The 24,978-nt window shown below is 42.3% G+C and overlaps 1 protein-coding gene across 2 annotated transcripts in view; it reads left to right on the top strand.

Moving 5' to 3' along the window:
* Window positions 1–22,286, top strand: part of C8A (complement C8 alpha chain) — a 42,981-nt gene extending 20,695 nt beyond the window's left edge. The window contains exons 7-11 of one of the 2 annotated variants that reach the window (XM_073357579.1): window positions 2,193–2,433; window positions 10,728–10,856; window positions 13,001–13,158; window positions 19,648–19,870; window positions 21,731–22,286. In XM_073357579.1, coding sequence (XP_073213680.1) covers window positions 2,193–2,433; window positions 10,728–10,856; window positions 13,001–13,158; window positions 19,648–19,870; window positions 21,731–21,882 — 903 coding nt within the window. In that variant the 3' untranslated portion in view covers window positions 21,883–22,286. The remainder of the gene's footprint in view (window positions 1–2,192; window positions 2,434–10,727; window positions 10,857–13,000; window positions 13,159–19,647; window positions 19,871–21,730) is intronic. The other variant, XM_073357581.1, reaches the window with a different exon arrangement.
* Window positions 22,287–24,978: the final 2,692 nt, after the last annotated feature.

Raw genomic sequence — 24,978 nt, 5'->3', positions numbered from 1 at the left:
AGCTGAGCCTACTCATAATTAGTGGCCTGCTCCCTGGCTCCCCCTTCAGGTGCACCTAGGGGATTTAATTGGCCTGCTTGGCCACCTTAACCTCTTCCAAGTCTGTGTGGGGCTGACACCCCATCACAGGCAGGGCAGCCCATTGTGTCAGTTTCTGAGACTTGGAGCAATGGCTCAAACATGAGAGAACTTGCAGGAGAATGCTCTCCAGTCACGTGGACTTTGGGGAACAGCATCCTCTGCCCTCAACAGGAGAACGGCCAGGGTGTCTGCACAGCTGAGACACAGCTAATTAATGCTGAGTAGGGGAAGCAACGCCAGGCACCAGCTGCCATGTGGATTTGTTGATATACTCACTCTTCTCCTCTGCACCCCCTTGCAGAGACATGCTATGAAATGTACTAGGTGTGTGTGTGCACACATGTGACATTGCTATAGAGAAGATACAAGATTCTACTATTAGTACTATCTAAAGAAGGTCTTCTTTAACTTAAGTGGTAAAAGCTTATGTTTTCTGGAGCTGAAGGACCACAGTTCTAGTACCAGGGCCAAGGGGAGAGGAGAGTGTGTATGTGTGTGTTAGCGAGCATGTGTGAGCAATATAGTAATTGCATCTGGGTGTGGCACCTGGATCTTTTACATGGCCCCAAGAATCACATCGACTTTGTTTGGTGGAGTTCCCCTGCAGAGGTTCTCCATTGCTTGGCTGTCCAGCAGAGTGGCCATAACATAGTTTTGCTGTGTAAAGGGAAGTTACCAGGTTAAATCTGGCCACTAGGTTTAGGTTTTACAAAACAAATACATTTTAACAGAACCTAACACCAATAGAAATTATTCAATTTTTAAAAAATATTTCTATTTTTAAGACATATAAACATTCTCTGGAAGCATTGCAATTCCATTATTGAAGCTTTGGGCTAGGCCATAGGAGCCCGCACCAAAATTGACTAAAAATTGTAAAGTGAAACTGACAAGCCGACTTTAATGGTCAAAGCTGAGAGATACGCAAAAGTGAACAAACAGCATAAACAGTGACATGTCAGTTAGATGTTCAATTGTCAAAGGAATTATTTGTAATACAGGAAAGGAGTAGAGCAGCAGTTCTCAAACTGTGGGTCAGGACCCTCTTTGAATGGCGTCACCAGGGGTGGCTTAGACTTGCTGGGGCCTGGGGCTGAAGCCCAAACCCCACTGCCCAGTGCTGAAGCCAAAGCCCAAGGGCTTCAGCTCTGGGTGGCAGGGCTCAGATTGCAAGCCCCCTGACAAGGGGCTGAAGCCTTTGAGTTTCAGCTTTGTACCCCCCACAGCCCGCCCGGAGTGGTGGGGCTTGGGCTTTGGACTCTCTCCTCCGCGGGGCAGTGGGCCTTGGGTGGGCTCAGGCTTCAGTGCCCCTCCTGGGGTTGGGAAGTAATTTTTGTTGTCAGAAAGGGGTCACGGTGCAATGAAGTTTGAGAACCCCTGGAGTAGAGCATCCGATTTACAGGGGAAAAAAGCATAAGGAGCCTATTCTGATTTCACGTATACAGTATTGCGAACGCCAAGTGCACAGGTGCTGGGACTAGAGGTTCCTGGGGGGTGCAGCCACACCCTCTGGCTTGAAGTGGTTTCCATCATATACAGGGTTTGCAGCTTGGTTCGATGGCTCTCAGTACCCCACTATACAAATTGTTCCAGCTCCACTGCCCAGGTGATCAAAAATCATGACTCCAGCTCCCCAAAATCACGAGATTTGCTTTAAAATATGTTAAGAAATAAAATGTATTTTTAGTTTCCTTCTTGTTTTTTGATCCTTTAAGGGACACTTGGGTCACACTTTCAAGCTTTTCTCTGCAACCATAAGAGCTAGAAACTTTTTTTTTAAATGAAAGCTGAGATTTTCTCAGAATCACTTGACTCCAGGAACTGAAGCTGTAAGAAAAAGAGCAGATATTGAGAGATTTGAGATAAAAATCACAAGAGTTGGCAACACTGCTTACCTCCATTCCAGACCAATATATCTCTATTGGCTTCAGTGAGGATACATTAGTGTTCTTTAGTGGAGAATCAGACTCAGACAATGTTCCTTTAGAGGGCTCCCAGCTTGGTGTAAACCCACTGAATGTTTATATCGCTATTCTGCAATGTGGACCCATGCATATTTCTCAGGGAAGAGGCACGTTTCCCTTTTAATGTCTGTTTTGCTTTATCTGCAGAACATAGAATTCATTAGAGCCATAACAAAGGTACAGACAGCGCGGTTCAAAATGAGACGGGATAACATAGTTCTGGATGAAGACGTGCTTCAGTCCCTGATGGCGCTTCCAGAAAGCTACAACTATGGAATGTATGCCCAATTTATTAATGACTACGGTACCCATTTCATGACATCTGGGACCATGGGAGGCATCTTTGAATATATCCTCGTCATTAACAAAGAAGAAATGGATAGAAAAGGTTAGAATAATGCTACAAATTCCATGTCCGTCATTTTATTCTCCGACTGTCCCCCTCTGATTGTTTAATGTTATAAACTGTTCAGACTAACGGCTGGGTTCCTCCCTCTTCATCCTCCCAGGCATGGAGCAATAGTGCTAGCCCGGCTAAAGCAGCACCTACCACCTGAGGATACATATAGCCACTCACCACCTGGCACGTCCTACCCCTGACCCATCTACCTCCACCAAATTCCCCCCCACCACTGCTCACGGGACCAGCTGCCACTGTTCCACACTAGGCTCATGCAGAGCCACTTACACGGACTTTCCACAGTTTGCCCTCCTGTGCAGCAAATCAGCAGCTTCTGAGTAGCATTTGGGCCTTCTGGCCTTAGAGAGCAGGGCCAGGAGTGAGCTCACAGTGGCTAAAATTAGGCACTCTGAGTCACTCCCAGCGCTTTAGTATTCTTGGCTTCAGTACATTTCATAGGTGAGTTAAATATAATGAGTCAAATTCCGCAGCTGGTGTCATTTGGCATAAATGGAATTACACTGATTTACACCAGCTGAGGTTCTGGCCCTAAATCTTTTTTAAAGTACATCTCCTTTTGGTCACTAGGAGGCATGTGAGAAGTTAAACTGGAGGCTCTCTAGGTTTGATTATTTATCTTTTATCCTGCTGTAAGGTGTTAAATAAACCAATAAGTACACCTCACAGTCAGCATGCAGTTCCTGTCCAGCTCATTCATTGTACTGGGGAATCTACATGGCTTTTTCATCTTTTTAATCTTTATATTAGTATGGCTGCTATACGGGAGGCATCATCCCTGTGGACATGAACTCATCTCCAATGTGCTCTCTCAAAACAGGCGAACTCAGAAGACTGAGGTATTCTGTAACCTTGACTCTGAAAAGATGTGACCTGTCAGGGGGTTTTAAAGTTCATGATTAGGGTTTCCCTTTCCAATGGGCTAAACCAGAACCACAAGTCCAAACCTCCCCACACTTTGGGGGTAGTTCCTACATCCAGACTCAATATGGATCCAAATTTTGCAGCTCTCATTACCTCCCAGAAGAAGGACTGTCAATTATCTTTTGCACGACGCCTGGTTAAACAAACAGGTATATCCTGTGGGGATGAAAACAGAGGAAAGTCACCAGCAAGGCATCTTGTTCTACTTTCTTACATCAAAGTTTCCCTTGGCAGTAATTAGTAGTTTTGGCAGGAGTCTGGATTTGTCCAGTACCCTTTCTTGACCGTATCATTCTCCTATAACTTACATATAATGGCGCTGCATCTTTTCCACCAGCTAATTTTGCAACCAATGACTGCCTTGTGTCATCAGCATCTAGGCTTCCCAAATCTGAACCTGTTCTTTTCACATCCTTTTTGCTCTCCCTGGCTTATTACTACAGAAAGGGAGGACAGCACCTGGAGAAAAGTTCATTTATCAGTACAGAGATCGGGATGGGTCCAGAATTCAGTAAGGGATTTCATGTCCATATTCAGAAGCCTGAAGACTTAAATAACTGGCTGCCTGGGAACAAAACAACCACATACAGAGATCCAGAGGAAAGAATGACACTGTCACTCAAACTTCAACAATCAGTGCAGGCCTCAATCATATATGATGGAACCCTTAGTGAGACCTAGTCTAAAAACCAAGCTCTCCTCTGAGAGGGTCGCCATGAGTGACCCAGACACAAGTGTATCAGGATCGACCCCCAAGGACATTCTCTTCACACTGTTGGGGAAAATTGTAGCTTTGATTATACTTGCTAGCACTAAGATCAAGAAAAAAGGCATTACACAGACAGATCAAGATACACTCAAAGGCATTTGTTTGTTCTGAATGTGTGAAAAATGCATTGTACTTGGCCTTACATCTGCCATTTGACACTGGATGGCTTGTAATCTCAGGAATGACAGAGTTCTGCTCACTACAGCTTTCAATCAATGGAGGTGTGCAGGGCTGCATGGTTATGCCTGTAAATTATGTTTATGTAATGTATCATCTGCAGTTTGGATTGCATGCACATCAGTTTCTGGGTAGTTGAAACATAAAGCCTCTTCTAATCAAGAATGAGGATGCAGAACAACATAGTCCTTTGGTACACTCACAAGATTGTTAGTGAAAATGCAAAGTCAACTACCGTGTGATAGATACCACAACCCTTATACATCCAATGATACAAGCAGGCATTAGTCATCTATAGCATCTGTTAGAGGTTCTGCTTTGGTTTCAACCTGGTGGCCTAAGATGGAGACTATGATGAAAGCAATAGTAAAAGACAGCCAGATGCTCAGCTGGTATAAATCAGCTTCATTGACTTCAGTAAGACTATGGCAGTTTATGATTTGGCCTGGAGTAGTTTGGGTATCTACAATGACACATATTCAATGCTCAGAGCCAACCATAGAGAGTGTTACAAAAGAAGTACTTAGCAACAGAAATGATTTGTACAGCTCTCCTGAAGTCTGTGTCCTTATTCTTGGAGACGCTCTGTGTCCTCCACTCCTGGAAGAGTGAGTGACAAAGAGGTGACCAAGATCTTGGCAAGGAAGACTTTAAGAAGCAGACTGCCAAGTTAGAGGAAAGGATTAATCACCAGCAGCTGGACAGGAGCTGTTATTTTACTTTATCTTGTGCTTACTGTGTATCTGAGATGAGATTTACTGCTACAAAGGTGCCCTATTTTAAAAATGAGGGATGTTGGAGTTCTGCAAGAGATAAAAAATGTGCCCCAGAAGAGAGATAATTTTCATTCTAATGTAGGATACTTGTATAATTTCCATTTACAGTGGATACCAGTAAAAACTCAACATTTATCAACTGATAAAGCATTATATCTCATAGGGAATGAAACTGCAGAGTCTCAGATTCCACCACATGGTAATAATTGGTAAGTGTTGATGGTTTAATAGTGACCACTATATGTCATAGAAAGTTACGTAGGCGTCTATATCCTAAAATATCAGTGCAGGGCTTATATTATGCCATACATGGGTACTGGACAGATTTCCTATTGAATGAGGTGGTTCCTCACTATGTTGTTACATGGTGTGTATGAGTCAGATCCTCAGCTGCTGTAAATCAGTACAGCTCAATTGAAATCAGTTGAATTTACACCAGTTGAAGAACTGGCCCTGTACTTTCTTTAAAAAAAAAAACACCAAAAAACGTTATCACTAAAACTTGAGCCACTGAGCTGCATAAACGAGCACTAACTAATACAACTAGTTTGTCCTAACCAATTACTAAGCTATATCCCGATATTACGCCATTTAGAACGAAGGCAAAAATCCCATTGAAGTGGAAATTTGTCTCAATAAGGACTGAGTAAAAATGAATAAGGGTATCAGGATAAGGCACCTTGTGAATCATGCCACCAACATTTTTCATTCCTTCTTTTTAAAATAAATTCTAAATTTATTACACAGCAGAAAAATTGAGTAATTCATTAACAGCTATAACGACATTTTGGGGAGATGCAGTCAGCACAGAATAGTATGGAAAGAGCCTTTTCATATTCTGATTAATTCAAAATGCAGCAATAAATCTCATGAGTAGGACACATTCAACTATCTGAAATTACATCAGATGATAAACAATCATGGTTTCCCCTCCTGCAAAGAGCCAGTATTCTGTATGACCACCCTTTTGCAACAATAACCACTTCAATATTTATCAAGACTGGATCTACAGTATTCGTGACAACCAATTGCAAATTGTATTGACAGACCCTTGCTGAGCATAATTATTCAACAGGAACCATGGTGAATCAATTAATCAGAGTGTATCTCAACTTTAATTTTATGGCACTTCAATGCTGAGATAAGCAATCATTCATGTTGCTTTGAGTGAATGAATTTTATCTGGTTTCAGAGTAGCAGCCGTGTTAGTCTCTATTTGCAAAAAGAAAAGGAGTACTTGTGGCACCTTAGAGACTAACCAATTTATTTGAGCATAAGCTTTCGTGAGCTACAGCTCACTTCATCGGATGCATTCAGTGGAAAATACAGTGGGGAGATTTATATACAGAGAACATGAAACAATGGGTGTTATCATACACACAGTAAGGAGAGTGATCACTTAAGATGAGCTAATACCAGCAGGAGAGCGGGGCCGTGGGGGGGTGGGGGGAGAAAACCTTTTGTAGTGATAATCAAGGTGGGCCATTTCCAGCAGTTGACAAGAACGTCTGAGGAACAGTGGGGGGGGGGGGGAGGGGAGGAAATAAACATGGGGAAATAGTTTTACTTTGTGTAATGACCCATCCACTCCCAGTCTTGACAGAGCCAGAAGAGTACCCAGAAGTCACCTACTACAGGACAGGCCCAAAAAAGAAAATAACAGAACTCCACTAGCCGTCACCTTCAGCCCCCAACTAAAACCTCTCCAACGCATCATCAAGGATCTACAACCTATCCTGAAGGACGACCCATCACTCTCACAGATCTTGGGAGACAGGCCAGTCCTTGCTTACAGACAGCCCCCCAACCTGAAGCAAATACTCACTGGCAACCACACACCACACAACAGAACCACTAACCCAGGAACCTATCCTTGCAACAAAGCCCGTTGCCAACTGTGTCCACATATCTATTCAGGGGACACCATCGTAGGGCCTAATCACATCAGCCACACTATCAGAGGCTCTTTCACCTGCACATCTACCAATGTGATATATGCCATCATGTGCCAGCAATGCCCCTCTGCCATGGTCAAACTGGACAGTCTCTACGTAAAAGAATAAATGGACACAAATCAGATGTCAAGAATTATAACATTCATAAACCAGTCGGAGAACACTTCAATCTCTCTGGTCACTTGATTACAGACCTAAAAGTCGCAATATTACAACAAAAAGACTTCAAAAACAGACTCCAACAAGAGACTGCTGAATTGGAATTAATTTGCAAACTGGATACAATTAACTTAGGCTTGAATAGAGACTGGGAGTGGATGGGTCATATACAAAGTAAAACTATCTCCCCTTGTTTATTCCCCCCTCTTCCCCATTGTTCCTTAGACGTTCTTGTCAACTGCTGGAAATGGCCCATCTTGATTATCACTACAAAAGGTTCCCCCCATCCACGCTCTTGCTGGTAATAGCAGTGATCACTCTCCTTACAGTGTGTATGATAACACCCATTGTTTCATGTTCTCTGTGTATATAAATCTCCACACTGTATTTTCCACTGAATGTATCTGATGAAGGGAATTTTATCTATTTCTGTTTACAATTGTTGAATATTTTACTCCTTGTAATTGAATGCTGCATGTTTACTCTTTCTCAGGGCCCAGGCCTATAATGCAATGAGACCTTCTATTCCTATTGAAGTCAATGAGAAATGAAGGGTTAGGCACTCTCCATCTCCCATCAACTTGAATGGGAGTTCAGGGGGCAGACTGCCTCTCTTGAGGTGCTCAGCATCTCACATGCTCAGGGTCTGATCCTGCACCAGTAAGTCAATGAGCCAGATTCTGGTCTCAATTGTTGCAGGCATGCACAGGTGTGACTCAACTGGAGTTACTCCTTATTCACAGGAGTAGCAGTAGAGAAGAGACTTGTGCTCAACAGCATTTGCTAGTTACTTCAATGGAAGCAAACTCAGGCCTACAGGCCTGTCATAAATATAAAGGGAAGGGTAAAGCCCTTTGAAATCCCTCCTGGCCAGGGGAAAGCTCCTCTCACCTGTAAAGGGTTAAGAAGCTAAAGGTAACCTCGCTGGCACCTGACCAAAATGACCAATGAGGAGACAAGATACTTTCAAAAGCTGGGAGGAGGGAGAGAAACAAAGGGTCTGTGTCTGTCTGTAGTCGTCTTGGCCAGGGACAGAACAGGAATGGAGTCTTAGAACTTTTAGTAAGTAATCTAGCTAGGTATGTGTTAGATTATGATTTCTTTAAATGGCTGAGAAAAGAATTGTGCTGAATAGAATAACTATTTCTGGCTGTGTATCTTTTTTGTAACTTAAGGTTTTGCCTAGAGGAGTTCTCTATGTTTTTTTAATCTAATTACCCTGTAAGATATCTACCATCCTGATTTTACAGGGGGGGGATTTCTTTATTTCTATTTACTTCTATTTTTTATTAAAAGTCTTCTTGTAAAACACTGAATGCTTTTTCATTGTTCTCAGATCCAAGGGTTTGGGTCTGTGGTCACCTATGCAAATTGGTGAGGCTTTTTATCCAACATTTCCCAGGAAAGGGGGGGTGCAAGTGTTGGGAGGATTGTTCATTGTTCTTAAGATCCAAGGGTCTGGGTCTGTAGTCACCTAGGCAAATTGGTGAGGCTTTTTACCAAACCTTGTCCAGGAAGTGGGGTGCAAGGTTTTGGGAAGTATTTTGGGGGGAAGGACGCGTCCAAACAGCTCTTCCCCAGTAACCAGTATTAGTTTGGTGGTGGTAGCGGCCAGTCCAAGGACAACGGGGGGAATATTTTGTACCTTGGGGAAGTTTTGACCTAAGCTGGTAAAGATAAGCTTAGGAGGTTTTTTTCATGCAGGTCCCCACATCTGTACCCTAGAGTTCAGAGTGGGGGAGGAACCGTGACAAGGCCTGATACTGATGAGAGGCAGTGTGGCCTAGTGGGAGGACTGAACTTAGCATCAGGCCACCTATGTTCTATTCCCGCCTTGGCAACCAGCCTGCTGGGTGACCTTGGGCAAGTCTGTTTGCCTCTTTATGCTTCAGTTTCTCGATCTGTAAAATGGGCATAATGATACAGTAAAGTTCTTCATAAAGCACTACTGATTAGAGCCCTGCATGGATACAAAAGCAGCTATCCCTGGTCACGCTAGCGTGTGTATGCAAGTAGCTCACACGGTCCTGGACAGGAGATGCAAAGGAGCGTTGAAGGGACGCTGTGACCAGGGACAGCTGCCAGTGAGCCTGGTGCCCGCCCCAGTGGGCAGGGCTGGGGGGGAGGAGGGGTACAGCCACGCCAGAGGAACTGCTTGCACTGGGCACTGGTTCCTGCAAGCAGCGGCCCGACACGCTGCTGCTTTCACCGCTGTGGTTCCTGGCCCCGTCGCTGGCCATGGTCTCACTCGTTGGCAGTAGAGCCCTGCAACGCTGCAGATATCCACCTTATATCCATGGATACAAATTTTGTATTCACGCAGGGCTCTACTACTGATGAAAAGGGCTATATAAAAGCTAGGTATTATTATCCTGCATTCACTGAAATCAATGGAAGACTTGCCATTAACTTCTGCTGAACTTGCCTTTATAAATATATATGTGTGTGTGTGTGTGTGTGTGTGTGTACACACACACACACACACACACTGAAATTTACACATAACAAAACATTGTTGACCTAAGAAATGTGCCTGCTACTGTACTTTGGTGAAACCACTTCTTTATTTCAGTTCTCTTCTCTACAGCTTGTTCACAGGACTCCAGCTATTTATTTTTTACAATACATACAGCCGTAGTGGTGGTTAACGGTAATATAAGAGCATGCAATAAACCTTCAGTGATTTTCAAAGGATAAACAATTGATACATTTTTATTGAAGTTACTATTCTAGCCAGTCATTTTATCTCACTAGAACAACTCATGCAAATTGACCCAAATGGTATTGTAATTCTGTGGCAGCTATTTTCAGTACGAAGGTTTTTTCAGTATCCGTTCAGTAATGTTTTGTAAAACATTATCTACTGGCCAAAATCTATGGGGCCAGTACTTCAGCTGGTCACTTGAGCTACGTCAATTTATATCAGCTCAGGTTATGATCAATGTATCCCAGGAAGTCATATCTGGCTAAGGCAAAACTCCTATAAAAAGGCAAACGCTCTCTGCAACACTGTCTTCTGACCCTCTATCTAATTATGTAGCTAATATGCCAGTCTCAGTATGCAGATGATTAAGAAGCATATTATGATGTAGGCACCAGATACTCCGTTGCTAAAAATTGGCATAGGTCTATTGACTTTAGTGGGTTTAAATAGAATGTAAACAGATAGAACGGAACCTGACATATGAAGGGACTTCCTAGATTTGAGATTTTTCACTCTTCTTTTAGAAGAAAATCTTTTGGGGCAAGTATTTTGCCCTTTCAGACTTAACAATCACTGACATACCTGAGCCATATATTTGGCTTCCACATCAGAACGACAAAGCCCAGCAAAATCATTTTCACAATGATGGCAATAATTTCTTAGCTTCCACAAATGTGCCATACATAGCTGTATGAATATTTTATTGGTTGATGTGCCCGCAAGTACCACTGGGAAAAAAATAATGCCGTTCTTACCAATAATGACACTGACATTATTGTTTTTCTTGTTTTGTTTTACAGCCATTAGTGCTGAAACAATAAGTTCCTGTTTTGGTCTGTCAGGAGGCCTCATGTACCAAAAGGAAAGAACAGATATATCAATGTCACTATCATACAAAAAGTGTGATAAGGAAGGATTCCTTAAAACTGGTATGATGCCCGAAAAGGGAATACACAGAATATATTTGTTTTACTAGTAAATCTTGAGCTGAATTCACCATTGGTGTAAGTGGATCAAACTGCATTTGTGGAGTTCTTACCCACTGATGTCAGTAATGACTCTGGCCTATTATCCCTGTTGCCATTAGCAGATTTCTGACTACCCTGGATCTGGAGGTGCAAGTGGAGGTTAGGCTATGGTTTAAAGTAGAGATGGATGAAGCTCAAGGGGTTAAATGAACCTCTCAAAATAAATGTTGGGTTGTAGTGTTCACAAAACTAATTCAGATTCACAAACCATTTTCCCTATTATTCTAACTTGTGTTTTTTCAAGGGAGATTCAATTTAACCTCTAACTAAAGGGTAATATGCATTAGGGTTTGAACAACTCCCTGTCCACAACCTCTAAAGCTAGGGTAGTACAAGTGGGCATTCTACATGGTGGGTCAAGATCCTGAACTGGTGTAAATCAGTAATGGAGATACACTGATTTACACCAGCTGAGGAACTTCCCATGTGTTTATTTTGACTAGACCTGAGCAAAAATTGGAATATCCATCTTACAGAAAATTCCAGTATTGCAATATTTACTATTACTCCAAATCAGAACAAAAAGTCAAAAGAGCAAAACTTTTAATGGAACAAAATTTTTCAGTTTGGAAATGTTTTGTTTGGACAATTTTGAATTGAAACAAAACTTTCTGACAGTCTCAAATCAAAATATCATTCTGGGGGACATGGGGCACCCAAACTACAACTCCCATGAGACATCATTGCGCCATACGTAGATGCAGTTTAAGGTCAAACTAAGTCAAAAGTGTATGTTTTGTTTCAATTCAAGAAACCAAAATATTTTAATTTAGATCAAACTGACCCAAAACAAAATATTTTGTTATTTCCCCACTGTGGCAAGGCATCTCACCAGACATAGCACTTCCCCATCTGGTGGTGGCCGGGCTTGGGGTAAGTCAGGCCCACTCTAGACAGTGTTTGTTTTCTCCCTCTGCATTTATTTGTCTGTATTTTCAGGGTAGGCCTCAGGGCAAACCTAAGCAGTGCACCTCCACCAACCAAAAAAGAAACAAATTTACAAACATAGGAACAAAGGGGGAATACCTTTCCCGGCCCCCACACTGTGGGGGGGACGTTGTCCTGTTGTTTCCCCTGGGGTGTCAGTCCTTCCCCTAAACAGGCACTCAATTTTGGTTGTTTACCCTCTGGGGAAGAGAACAGCCTCTCATGCTGGAGAAACCCATCTCCTTGCTGCCACTATCCCTGCAGCAGCTTCTCTCCCTCCTCCCCCCATGAGTTTTAAAAGGTCTCAGGTAGCCCTTAACTGGACTCAGGTGTCCCTAATTGACTTGAGGTAACTCCTTCTCAGCTGATAGGAAAAATGGCTTTTATCAGTCTAGGGCTTCCACCACTCTCTTGCAGCTGTCCAGTCTGACTTTGTCACACCACATAAAATTTCAATTGTGCAGAAAATCCATTTGCTGTAGAAAAAGCATTTCAACAGAACATTCCCAATAGCTCTCATTTCCTCCTTAGAATGTTTCTCTTTCTGCCTATGTCTTCCACAGTCTATTTGATTTTTTTTCCATCTCCAACTATCTCATTTAGACTCAGGGGACCTGAGTACTATTCCCTGATGACGTGATGTGTGTGACCTTGGGCAAGTCTCTTCGCCTCTATTAACCAAGCAAACAAAAATGTGTAGGGGAATAATGGTATTTACCAAGATTTGAAAATGATACAAGTGACAAGTATTGCTATTTTGTACATGGACTGGGGGGTACAAAGATCATATAAAGCCATCTTTGCCCCACATATTGGGTCCTGTGTATATGTCAGAGAGACAAGAGGATCAGAGCCATGGAGTTTAGAAATTCTTTAACTCCTACATCACCATGATTATAGCAGCTAGAATGTTTAACTCATCAGACGCTATCTTGTAATAATGGGGAAGGCTGTTTAGGGCTTGCTCCTAGGCTCATTGAAGTCAATGGCAAATCTCCCATTGACTTTAATGGTGCAGGATCAGGGCCTTAATGGGGGCAAGTGCCTATCCACCGAGTCACACTTTCTACTGTGTGTGGAAATGGTAACTAATATTTAGCTATAACTCAACTTTCCAGATCCTGAAACCAAGCATGCAGTAGTGGAAGATATTATCTCTCGGATTCAAGGTGGAGATGTTGGTTCAAGTGGAGGGCTTTTAAACAGTTGGAATGCCAATATGTATCGTCACTGGGGAAGATCATTAAAATATAATCCTGCTGTTATTGATTTTGAGGTAAGACTTTCTGCAGTTGAAGAAACTCCACCACTATGAGGAATGAAAGTGGAGTAGACCAGATCATTTCATATTTTCATTGTGATCCCATCAGAGAACAAGATTAAATGTAATGAGCCGCTGATCTGGTAACCTCTCAGACCTTCCACAATGGGGAGTGCACTTCTTAGCAACAGCATCAAAGGTGAGACAGACAAGAAGCTTAATGCTGGCTTAGTGCAGAGTTTAGTTTTTGATGTGTCCCTATGCACAACAAAACAGCTTCCCAAGGAATGGTTTTCAGTGGTCACCTAATCACTATTATTCTCATGACAGCTGAAATTTGTGTTCTCCCAGTTAAATAGGGAACCAAAAGGAGACGTGAAGGGATGGGCTCCTCCCCAACACAGCCACTTTGCAGATGCTAATAGAGCTCATAGGCTGTCATAGTGGATGCACCCCATGCAATCCAATGTGGGGAATAAAGACAATTTACAGGTCTGGTGGTCATGCTCATAACCCCCTGCACTTCAATAGACATACCTGCTCCTATGGAGTGGGGTACTGCAGAACTTGGCTTCAAGACATTCCTTTGTCTTGGCTTCTTGCACTGCTTACATGTTGCTCCGCTGCCCTTCGATATCACAGTGTTAGGCACTATATACATAGCAAAATAGGTAGCTATTTCTTCTGCGGTTTTGCCCTCCTGTGGCCATGGAGCAGGATCCAGTATTTCATTCTTAAAGATGAGACAAAATAGCAAAGAGCATAGAGTTTTCTAGTTAGGGTAAACGATATTTTATTGGTTAGATTGTACTGCTGGGGCATAATGAAGCATTTTTACATTTCTTGCCTTTCATACAATTTTATTGCAATGAAATGGGAAACCTAAAAAACTTCTGCAAAACTTAAAACTGCCTACAACCGCCCGCCCCCACAAATGTTAAATGCCACAAGTTAAAAATAGACTCAGATGGATTTACCTTTAATTCAATTCTTGATTAATCACTGCAGCAGTTTAGGGAACTATAATTCTCAAGGGTATTAGCAAATACCTATCTCCTATTTGTTGTAAGTAGTAATACAAAATTTGTCATCAGCAAGAGTGCTAGTTTTAGGCAGTCTTTGCAAAAAAGGTTGCATGTTGAATGCTCTAATTTAGGAGCAAAGTTTATATCTCAACTTGCAACACTGTCAAAGAAGATCAACAAAATAAAAAAAAAATATCCAGAGACAGTTCTGTGCTAGGCTGGTAGAAAAGCTAATCCCACATTTGATGCAACTGCTTCTTTTAATTGAAATAGTAAACAGAATTTGGCCACTGCTTTTCCCAGACTTTAATAAGAGGGAAGGTTCTTTCATGGATCAGTAACTGGTTAAAAGATAGAAAACAAAGGGTAGGAATAAATGGTCAGTTTTCAGCATGGAGAGAGGTAAATAGTGGTGTCCCTCAGGGGTCTGTACTGGGACCAGTGCTGTTCATCATATTCACAAATGATCTGGAAAAAGGGGTAAACAGTGAGGAAGAAAAATTTGTAGATGATACAAAATTGCTCAAGATAGTTCAGTTTCAAAGCTGACTGCGAAGAGTTACAAAGGGATCTCACAAAACTGGGTGACTGGGCAAGAAAATGGCAGATGAAATTCAGTGCTGATAAATGCAAAGTAATGCACATTGGAAAACATAATCCCAACTATACATACAAAATGATGGGGGCTAAGTTAGCTGTTACCACTCAAGAAAGAGATCTTGGAGTCATTGTGGATAGCTCGCTGAAAACATCCGCTCAATTTGCAGTGGCAGTCAAAAAAGCTAACAAAATGTTACAAACCACTAGGAAAGGGATAGATAACAAGATAGAAAATATCATAATACCTCCATATAAATCCATGGTATGCCCACATCTTGAATACTGCATGAAGATCTGGTCATCCCATCTCAAAAAATGTATATTGGAATTGGAAAGGGTGCAGAGAAGGGCAACTAAAATGATTAGGGGTATGGAACAGCTTCCATATGAGGAGAGATTAAAAAGACTGGGGCTTTTCAGCTTGGAAAAGAGACAACTAAGGGGGGATATGATGGAGGGGTATATAATCATGAGTAAGTTTGCAATTTAGTCACAGAGGTCATGGAATCCATTTCTTCAGCCAGTGCCATCTGGGGAGCTGCAGGGTCCCCTGCCGCCTGTCCCCTGGAGCTCCTGGCTGCCCCAAGCGGCAGGGAGGACCCCTGCCACTCCTGACCACAGCAGCGGCAGGAAGGACCCCGGCAGCTCAGAGCCACCAGTGGAGGGGAACCCTGGAGCTCTGAGTCCCAATGGGAGTGAGGGCCCCTGGAGCTCCCAGCCCATGGGCAGATGTCCAGGCTCCTCATTTTGTCATGGATATTTTTAGTAAAAGTCAGGGACAGGTCATTATTGCCTGTGACCTGTCCATGGCTTTTACTAAAAATATCCGTGACAAAATCTTAGCCTTACTCATGACTGGTGTGGAGAAAGTGAATAAGGAAGTGTTATTTACTTCTGCACATAACACAAGAACCTGGGGTCATCCAATGACTTAACAGGCACCAGGTTTAAAACAAACAAAAGGAAGTATTTCTTCGCACAACGCACAGTTAACCTGTGGAACTCATTGCCAGGGGATGGTGTGAAGGCCAAAACTATAACAGGGTTCAAAAAAGAATTAGATAAGTTCATGGAGGATAGGTCCATCAATGGTTATTAGCCATGATGGGCAGCGGTGCATAACCATGCTCTGAAGTGTCCCTCACCTCTGTTTGCCAGAAGCTGGGAATGGGCAACAGGCAGTGGATCACTTGATGATTACCTGTTCTGTTCATTCCCTTTGAAGCACCTGGCATTGGGCACTGTCAGAAGACAGGATGCTGGGCTGAATGGACCATTGGTCTGATCCAGTGTGGCCGTTCTTATGTTCCACTCCATGCCTTTATAAAAAAATCCCCCTTCTTGAAGGCAATGTGGGGATGGCTCTGAGGGATTAGGCATTGTTCTAGTTATAGGAATAAGTAGATCAAGTGCATGAAATACAGAATCTCTGATTTCTAGGTTACCCTGTCATTGTGTTTGCCTGAAACAGTGGGTCAATTCACAAAGTGCACTCACTTGAATTTTACAGCTGTGAATAGATATTCAACTCAAGATGGCTACCTGGGCATTACTTTCCATAACAAAAATCAACAATCCTGTGTTGGCTCAACCAAAAAGGTGTAATCAGAACCCCTGACCAGGCTGGGCCTCCTGGGTTAAGACAGGAGAAATCCTTCCTCCCCTGGTCCCAACTTCACCCAGAAATGGCCCCTGGAAAAAATCATTCAAACCTTTTTATCTTGCCAGCTGAGCGCTGATTGCCTTCAGCCTGCTCCCGGCCCTGCTAGCTGCTGGAGGACCAATTCATGTTGGTCAGACCAGCAGCTGATTCTGGGTGCCCTCTCTAGACAGTTCTTGGAGTTCTAAACACACAGTTTGCTGGCTGTTTGATGGCCTCTGTAAATTAGTAGTCTAGGTCCTGCTGCTTCCGGACAAACAATAAGTGAAATAAAAATCAGGAAAAATCACAACTAAAATTGGAGGGGCCAAAACCAGAACTAGGGTGATCAGATGTTCCGATTTTATAGGGACAGTCCCGATATTTGGAGCTTTTGCTTACATAGGTACCTATTACCCTCCACCCCCTGTCCCGATTTTTCACACTTGCTGTCTAGTCACCCTAACCAGAATGCCCACAAGTCTTGTGTGTCCCATAAAATGGAACAAGGACATTCCAGACAAACTGCCACACCACCCTGAGTGTTTTCAGGAAGGGAGTCATTGAGAGGAGATAGAACAGGAAAGGAGGAGATCAGTGAGGAGGAAAAAGAATTCAGTGTGGTCATACGCTGCAGCTTTTATTTTGTGCCATTGCTATCTCTCAGCGCATCACCGCCTTTGACAAGACATTTTCTTAAAAGGCATGGCTCTGAGTGTGTGGCAGTGGAGGGGGCGTTTCTCTCCTTGCACTTAAGGGTGGAAAATCTTCCATGAGAATTTATAATTGCCAGCCCACTCTGGGACTACAGCTGTGCGAGGAAATGAGGAGCATCTAGGTAATTGTACAGGTATGGAGTCGTGCCACTCCATTGTCATTCCCCTCATTCTAACTTAAAAGCATGTCTGCCTCTGACTTTGGCAACAAAATGTGATAGAAGGTAGAAAGGAACCCAGAAGCAGGAATTATCCACACTATTAGCTGGGTAAACAGGAAATTACAGAACATTCTGCCATATTGACAAAATGGTCTGTTTAAATAGATTTCAGAGTAGCAGCCATGTTAGTCTGTATTCGCAAAAAGAAAAGGAGTACTTGTGGCATCTTAGAGACAAACAAATTTATTTGAACATAAGCTTTTGTGAGCTACAGCTCACTTCATGTGAGCTGTAGCTCACGAAAGCTTATGTTCAAATAAATTTGTTAGTCTCTAAGGTGCCACAAGTACTCCTTTTCTTTTTGTTTAAATAGAAACACTCTCAGTATCAGCTGAGCATTCTGCTGCAGGTTATCCACCCTTCTGTGCAAGTTTTCATCAACTCTGGGCAAAATTTGCTGCAATTTTCTAGTAACTCACTCGGTGACCTCTCAGTTGGCGGCTTTGGGAGCTCTGCAATTGCTTGGGGATCTGGAGTGAGTTCAGATAGCTGCTAAGCACTTGTGTCCACTTGAATGTTCCTCTAGAGCAAGCCCTAGGTAAAGAGGGTAAGGGCAGAATTTCTGAGAGGGGTGAATTGTTGCATAGAAAAGCCCCTAGGGAAAGGAATCCTCATGGTAGTCTTTGCAAGCAGATTACTGCAACTGAAGGGTGTGAAAGTGATTTAATCAAGAAAGTTTCAGTTCCTAAAAGCCAGAAATTTTCTGTTGTGAATGAAGCCACTGACTTTCCTGTTGAAGGATCCAGTGTGGATAGCTTTGAGAAGGTCTCAGATGGAGTGAAAGCTGTTAAGAAAGTTAAACAGTCCCATAACCAAGTGGCTGTGTTTGGCCAACTTGTTGGGGAGACCAGGTTGTTGAGAAAGGAATGTCCCCATGCTAATTCTGTAAGTGAACAGTATGTGTCCCAGGTGAAGAGGGTGCTGGGCTGCCTCAAGGAGGCAGGACCAACAGTAAAAGCTTAAAAGTGTAAGGTGGAGATAATCAGAGAGTGGCCTGTTCCCCAGACCAAGGAACAGGTCCAGGCCTCTATTGGGATAGCGGGGTACTATTGGAGGTTTGTACCCCACTTGAGCTCCCTAACTGCCCCCATCACTGAACTATGTAAGAAGGAGAAGCCAGACGAGCTTATCTTTAGCTCACTCTTATTTGTTAAAGAGTCTTGTGCACATTGTTTTTAAGCAGCATTTTCAAAGCCATGTAGGACTTCCTCAGAAAACCTTTTCTATGCTCTTTGTGTAATAGGAGAAAACCCAGTCTCTGCAACCAGTGTGATCATTTGTGCATGTATCAGTCTCATTCATGTATATGTACACACACACACACACACACATATATATAAAGCCAACCTTGATTTTTAAAATGCACTTTGTTTGAACAGTCATGTCCTTGACAAAATCTATTTTGAAACCTATAAGGGGCAGGATATTAAGTCCAACTTTTGCTACTTTTCGGTGCCTAAAATTAGCTAGCTAAAATACTTATATAGACAGCCAAATGAAAGCCTCCTTTTTCAGGGTGCTGAACATTTCAATAGGAATGGTGGGTCCTTAGCACCGCAGGAAACCAGTTCACTTTCACTTAAGTGGCTAAATATGGACGTTAGGTTCATAGTTTTAGATACCCACATTTCAATCCATTGGCCTAAATACATGGCAGATTTAGATGTTAGTATTTTTAGACTCATGATGTTTTAAATATTTCATATGGTACAATATGTTTTAACTGTAGCATACCGTATCATGGATGTACCTAGTATGTGTGCTTCATACATAGAGATCTATGCGTGTAGTATATATTGATGCTGAACTGATACTGCTTTGATTAAGGTGGTTAGGCTAGAGTTTAGATTAAATGGCATTGAAATGCCACCAGCTGCTACCAAAGGATTCTGATCCAAGATGGCAGAAATCATGCAAAACTCTTGTAAGACTGTGGGTGGGATCATTTAAATATGAATAACAAAATAAGGCCCCTTGTGGTTTTTGATCTGATTTGGGAGCAGAATCAAAGGGATGCACATAAGTCCACGTATTCAAATAATTCCAACACCTCCAAAATTACCAGGGCTTTGGAGAGGAGGTTTCTGGCTCTGGCCCATCTGTAATGTTGTACACAGCCTATATCTATCTGTCTGTAAATTTTTTCTTTAGCTCTGAGGTGTTCTCCAATAAATTTCCAACATGCTATGGCTGTAGTACTTTATAAATTGAACTGTACTCATTAAATTAAATCCCCTTTTTTGTGTACCCACTAAAGCAATTATAATCCATCACTGCCACATTTTCTCTTCTGTTCTATGCAGCTACAACCCATACATGAAATCCTCCGTAGAAGCAACCTTGGTGATATTGAAACAAAAAGGCAAAACCTGAAAAGGGCTTTGGACGATTACTTAACAGAGTTCAACGCCTGCCGCTGTGGCCCTTGTCAGAACAATGCTGAACCCATGCTTCTCGGGGACACCTGTGTTTGTCAGTGTCCACAGGGTTATGAGGGCCCAGCCTGCGAGAAGACCAGACGCAAAGGTAGGGCGACAACATGCATACATGGCGGTGAGGAGGGGGGTGGGAAATAGCAACTGTATTCTCACCCTGGGCAATACTAATCAGCAGCTATTTGAATCCATTCATCAATCAAACCTTCACTTCTAAACCACCTTTCGTGCCAAGCAGTCTTAGGGGCTTTGCAAAAGAGTAAAATTAACTGCTCAAGTAATTATTATAAATAAGCCAGGTTAAACAAGGGAGGCTTTAAAAGCTGGAGAGATGTCAGCACCACAAATTGGCGGAGACAGCAAAGTCTGAGCTGAAGAATAGCAGCCGGCTAACAGCTCTAACAGCCAGCTTTGCCCAGCTCTGTGAGAATCATCAAGGGATCAGTTTTTTTAGGCATGTATATAAGGCATGTGTAGATCACTACAATAAACCAGACTAGATCCTTCTTCTTTTGTGGTTACAAGTGTGATCTCAGACATGTCAGGGAAAGGAATCAATCACCAGCAAGGCTGGGGAAATGTGCAGAACCCGACAGCAGCACTCTGCTGCAGTTGTAAGGTGCACCAGGCTCCATCAAGGAGCCCGTGAAATATGATCTGACTGGAGGTTGGATCGACTCTTCAGTGTCAGACAGAAATAACCGAGGCGGAAATGTGGAAATACCCTTTAAATGGCCCAACACTGATCTCTCACTATGGAAACTGAAAGGAGTCATTATACCCAGATGGTCCTCATTGATCTGTGTGTCACTGGGAGGAACTAGACTTCTAGAGCCATTTGACCCAGGCGTCCTTGAGGTACTGATTTGCAAGAGGTAATGTGACATCTGCTTTTGGACCTCTGCTAATCAGGAAGATACTTGTAGGTATTACAGTGATGGATAACAACGCAAAACCCAGAGTAAGAGAGAGAGAATAGATAGACTGAGAAAGCCATGGCAGAGGCCAGGGGGTGATGCTTGATGCTATCAGCAAAACAGTAGTGACTAGAGGTCAGATTTTAAAAAGCATTTAGACACCTGAAGGTGGAGATAGGCACCTTATGGGATTTTCAAAAGCACCTAAATACCTAACACTGATTGAAATCAATAGGAGTTAGGCCCTGGGCTCACGTCACTGGAAAACTGATGCCTTGGTAATACAGATAGTAAGAGCATATGGGTTCATCAGGACTTCATAGCAAACTTCAGCACAACTGGATTAATACAGTGTCTGTGATACACAAAGAGACCAGTTGAGTAAATAAAAAAAAAATGCAGTGACAGCCCCATCATGTGCTCCCATCAATCTAAAGAGACACCACAATCTATAGTATTGAACTCTGCTGACAAGTAAGAGTATACAGTAATGAAAAAGTCCTGAAATGACCCTTCCACAAAGAATCTCTGCAGCATTTCCCCAAGCAGCATTACTATGATGACCTGCCTGGAACAAGACTGAAACTTTTATCCTTTTGGAGGTGAGACAGATGCATCACCGAGACACGTTGCCAATCACTTTGGAAAGAGAAGCCAAATTGTAACCCAGCAAATTATCAGAGAAGCAGAATAAAAAGCAATGAACTACCAATCTGAATTGGGTAAATATTCTTTAGAAGATCCTATTTTCAAAGTGCCATATAAACATTTATCCTCACAACAACCCTACATGCTAGGTAAGTCTCAAGGATGCAGAGGGAACCAGTGTCAGAGCTAGGATTAGATCTCTGGTCTAAAGAATAAGTTTATCATGGTAGCCTCTGACTTACTCCCATAAGAAACTTCAGTTGACTTTGCACCAGCTCTCAAGTGCAGCATGCCACTGCAATAAAGCAATTTAGCTTTCAGCTGAGACTCACTTACTTGTGAAATGGACCTTATAATCTAATATATTTTTTAAAATCATTTTACAGGCAGTAAGACAAATGGTAGCTGGAGCTGCTGGTCATCCTGGACTCCCTGCCAGTCTGGAACAAAGAGACGTACAAGGCAATGTAATAACCCAGCCCCACAAAATGGTGGAACATGGTGTGCTGGAAAGAGTGTGCAGACGGAGACGTGCTAAGGGCTGGCTATGTCTGGGATAAGTTATGACACTGATTAATGGGAGTATATGTTAGATAGTGGTTTGCATAGTAGGCCATAACTACCACTGGAGTAACCCATCTGAAGTCAGTAGAATTACACTAGTGATAAATCTGGCCTATAGTTTTACATTCACAGGAAGACATAGTGGAGCCACCAAATGAAATCTGAACATTGCCCAATAAATTCTGCAACACACACACAGGGTAGCATTTTACCCTCAATTTGTGATGACAGTTTGCAAGGTGGTGGAGAATCAGGGCAAATGCTTTTTACTGAACAACAATGGGGTTATAAAGTAATAAAACACATTTAGTAAAACAGTTTGCCTAGTAAGCTTCACTAACTGAACTGTTTGTATTTGGAAGACAAATTAAAAGCTCATGATCCTTGAATTGAATGAGTTTTGTGTTGACATGTGTCTCATATAATTTTTATTTCTGTAACAATGCAAGCAAGCTATTTCAGGTTGGTGCACTCAGAACTTTAAGCACAGCATATCTGGCAGGATACTGCTTCCAGTGACTCCAAATGGATTTTTGCTGTCGTTTTCAATGGGAGCAATATTAAGCCCAAAGATGCTAAAGTTCCAGGGTGAAATGTGCGGAGATCAAGGAAGAAGGAGGCATGCCTCGGGGCCCTATTTCACCCTGGGGTGTTCACTACTTCCTACCACCCAACACAGATGTAATGAGGTTAAGTGGTGTCCGTATAAAATAAGTAAGAACTATTAATTATTCCTCAAGAAAGGCTTTTAATAATTTCAACTAAAATAACAGCATAAACAAAACAAGAAAAGGAAAATGAAAGACCAACACTGAATAAGAATTAATACAAAAGGCAGATTATACCAAAGACAAGCACAAGTACAAGTAATATTGTGGACCATTTGCGAGTTCCTGAACAGAGACTCTACATATGCTGGTCCTGGCAGGTTATAATAAAAGCCCCGAAGACAAGCACAGCTAAAACTATTGTTCACCAGCCCTATATTTCTGGTGTTTTTAAAGGCAACATAAAGCTGATGAATGACAGTGCTACACGCATTTTCTAGGGCTATGTAAAAAGACGAGCAATAACACATGCAAAGCTATTATGCATCAGCCATCTACTACTGATTTTATACTATGATATCAATACGACTATGGTCAGTTCAGCTCGAGCAACCAGACTTCTTTACTCCATAGACTTACCCTGCATTTGTCCGAAAAATATGTTACCCTTCAGTCGGCCGTTTTCTGCACTGGCCAGGTACAGACAGTTGAGAAGTGCACGTCCCTTCGGTTCAGGGGGTGTGGGTCAGGTATGACCGACAACACACAAACTCCTGTGCCTTCGTCTTTTTATCTGGTCTGACGGCCGTGTTTTAGAACAGACCAACCAATCAGGGTGGGCCACATTGTTTATGTGAAAAGAAAAGGAGTACTTGTGGTACCTTAGAGACTAACCAATTTATTTGAGCATAAGCTTTCGTGAGCTACAGCTCACTTCATCGGATGCATATGCATCCGATGAAGTGAGCTGTAGCTCACGAAAGCTTATGCTCAAATAAATTGGTTAGTCTCTAAGGTGCCACAAGTACTCCTTTTCTTTTTGCGAATACAGACTAACACGGCTGTTACTCTGAAACCTGTCATTGTTTATGTGGTTGCTCTAATTGTATAATTGATGCATATTTCATTTTTAGGCCTATTTATTTTTTGTAGCCCATTAGATTTTGAATGTGGGTAGTTTTGGACTGATAAGTACATAGGAGTCAGCATAAATCGCTATCTGGTCGCCTCGTTTCCTGACCACAAGTTACAAGTGTAAGCTTTACTTTTTGCAGGGCTTGCATTTTGCAGAATATGGAAGTTTGAGGCCTAACATTTGCAATACTTCTATTTCATTCAAGCTTGACAAGAAGAGTTGTTCAATTTATTCACAAAATGTTAATATAAACTGATAAGGAATAACAAAATCAGAGCCAAATGAAATGGTTCTACAGAGGACATTCCTGTACAAACGAGGCTATTCCTCTTTAAGATCAGTGATGACCCGTCCGTTAGAACACAAGCATTTTATCTCCAAGGCACCCAGAGCTGGAGAAGACGTTAACAGATTTGTTGATTTAAGAGCTTTTTCTGAATGTAAGAGGTAAATCTTAGTGCAAGAATACATACAGTATTGAACTGCATCCAAGACTGCAGAGAGAGTCCACTGATCAGTGCTTCTAAAGAACTGCTGTTAAAACCTGGATGGAAATTGAATAGCACTTAGTTTTACTGTGCTTTTCATTAAAAGGCGGAAAAAAGAGTCATGAATGTGAATCTGGTATTATGAAAAAAACCAAACCCAAGTACAAGGAACAATGCTTGGGAAAGAGGGAGAAAAATGCTATAGTACCATTGTTCGGCAGAAGAAATTGCTTGGTTATTGCTATTCTTTTGGGGAAAGAGAGTTTTCCAATAACATGTCAATGGCGAATTAGGGCCAAGTCCTCAGCTGGCGTAAATCAGTGGAGTAGCTCCATTGACTCAGCAGATTGACACCAGCTGCTCAGCTCGAGCCCCATATTTTTGTGAGTTTGCCAGAAAGACAAACATTTTTCATTTTACCTTGAATTTATTTTTCACTTTTGTTTTCAAAAACTAGAGGCTAGTTTTTTGTAAGAGGGAATGCACTGTTTTGACCTGAACATCCAAAATACAGTTTTCTGTGAAAATGGCAAAATATCTCAACAACATCTACTGGGATACGAATTCATCCATCTGCTCAGAAGTTGCAGCTTTTTGCCATTTTTGCAGAGAAAGGCTATGTTCACCAGGACTGGAGCCACAAACACTAGCTCAGTAATAAATATTTTAAGACCTTCAAATTGTAACTAGCTCCACTCAGGTGGGATACTGAAGGTGTGGGCCCCTTACTGAATGAGGGAGGCAACCTAGTGACAGAGGATGTGGAAAAAGCTAATGTACTCAATGCTTTTTTTGCCTCTGTCTTCACTAACAAGGTCAGCTCCCAGACTGCTGCGCTGGGCATCACAAAATGGGGAAGAGATGGCCAGCCCTCTGTGGAGATAGAGGTGGTTAGGGAC

Source organism: Lepidochelys kempii, chromosome 8, assembly GCF_965140265.1.
Source record: "Lepidochelys kempii isolate rLepKem1 chromosome 8, rLepKem1.hap2, whole genome shotgun sequence".
Taxonomy (NCBI): Eukaryota; Metazoa; Chordata; order Testudines; family Cheloniidae; genus Lepidochelys; species Lepidochelys kempii.
The sequence above is the reverse complement of the archived record's forward strand: the minus strand, read 5'-3'. Positions and strand labels throughout refer to the sequence as shown.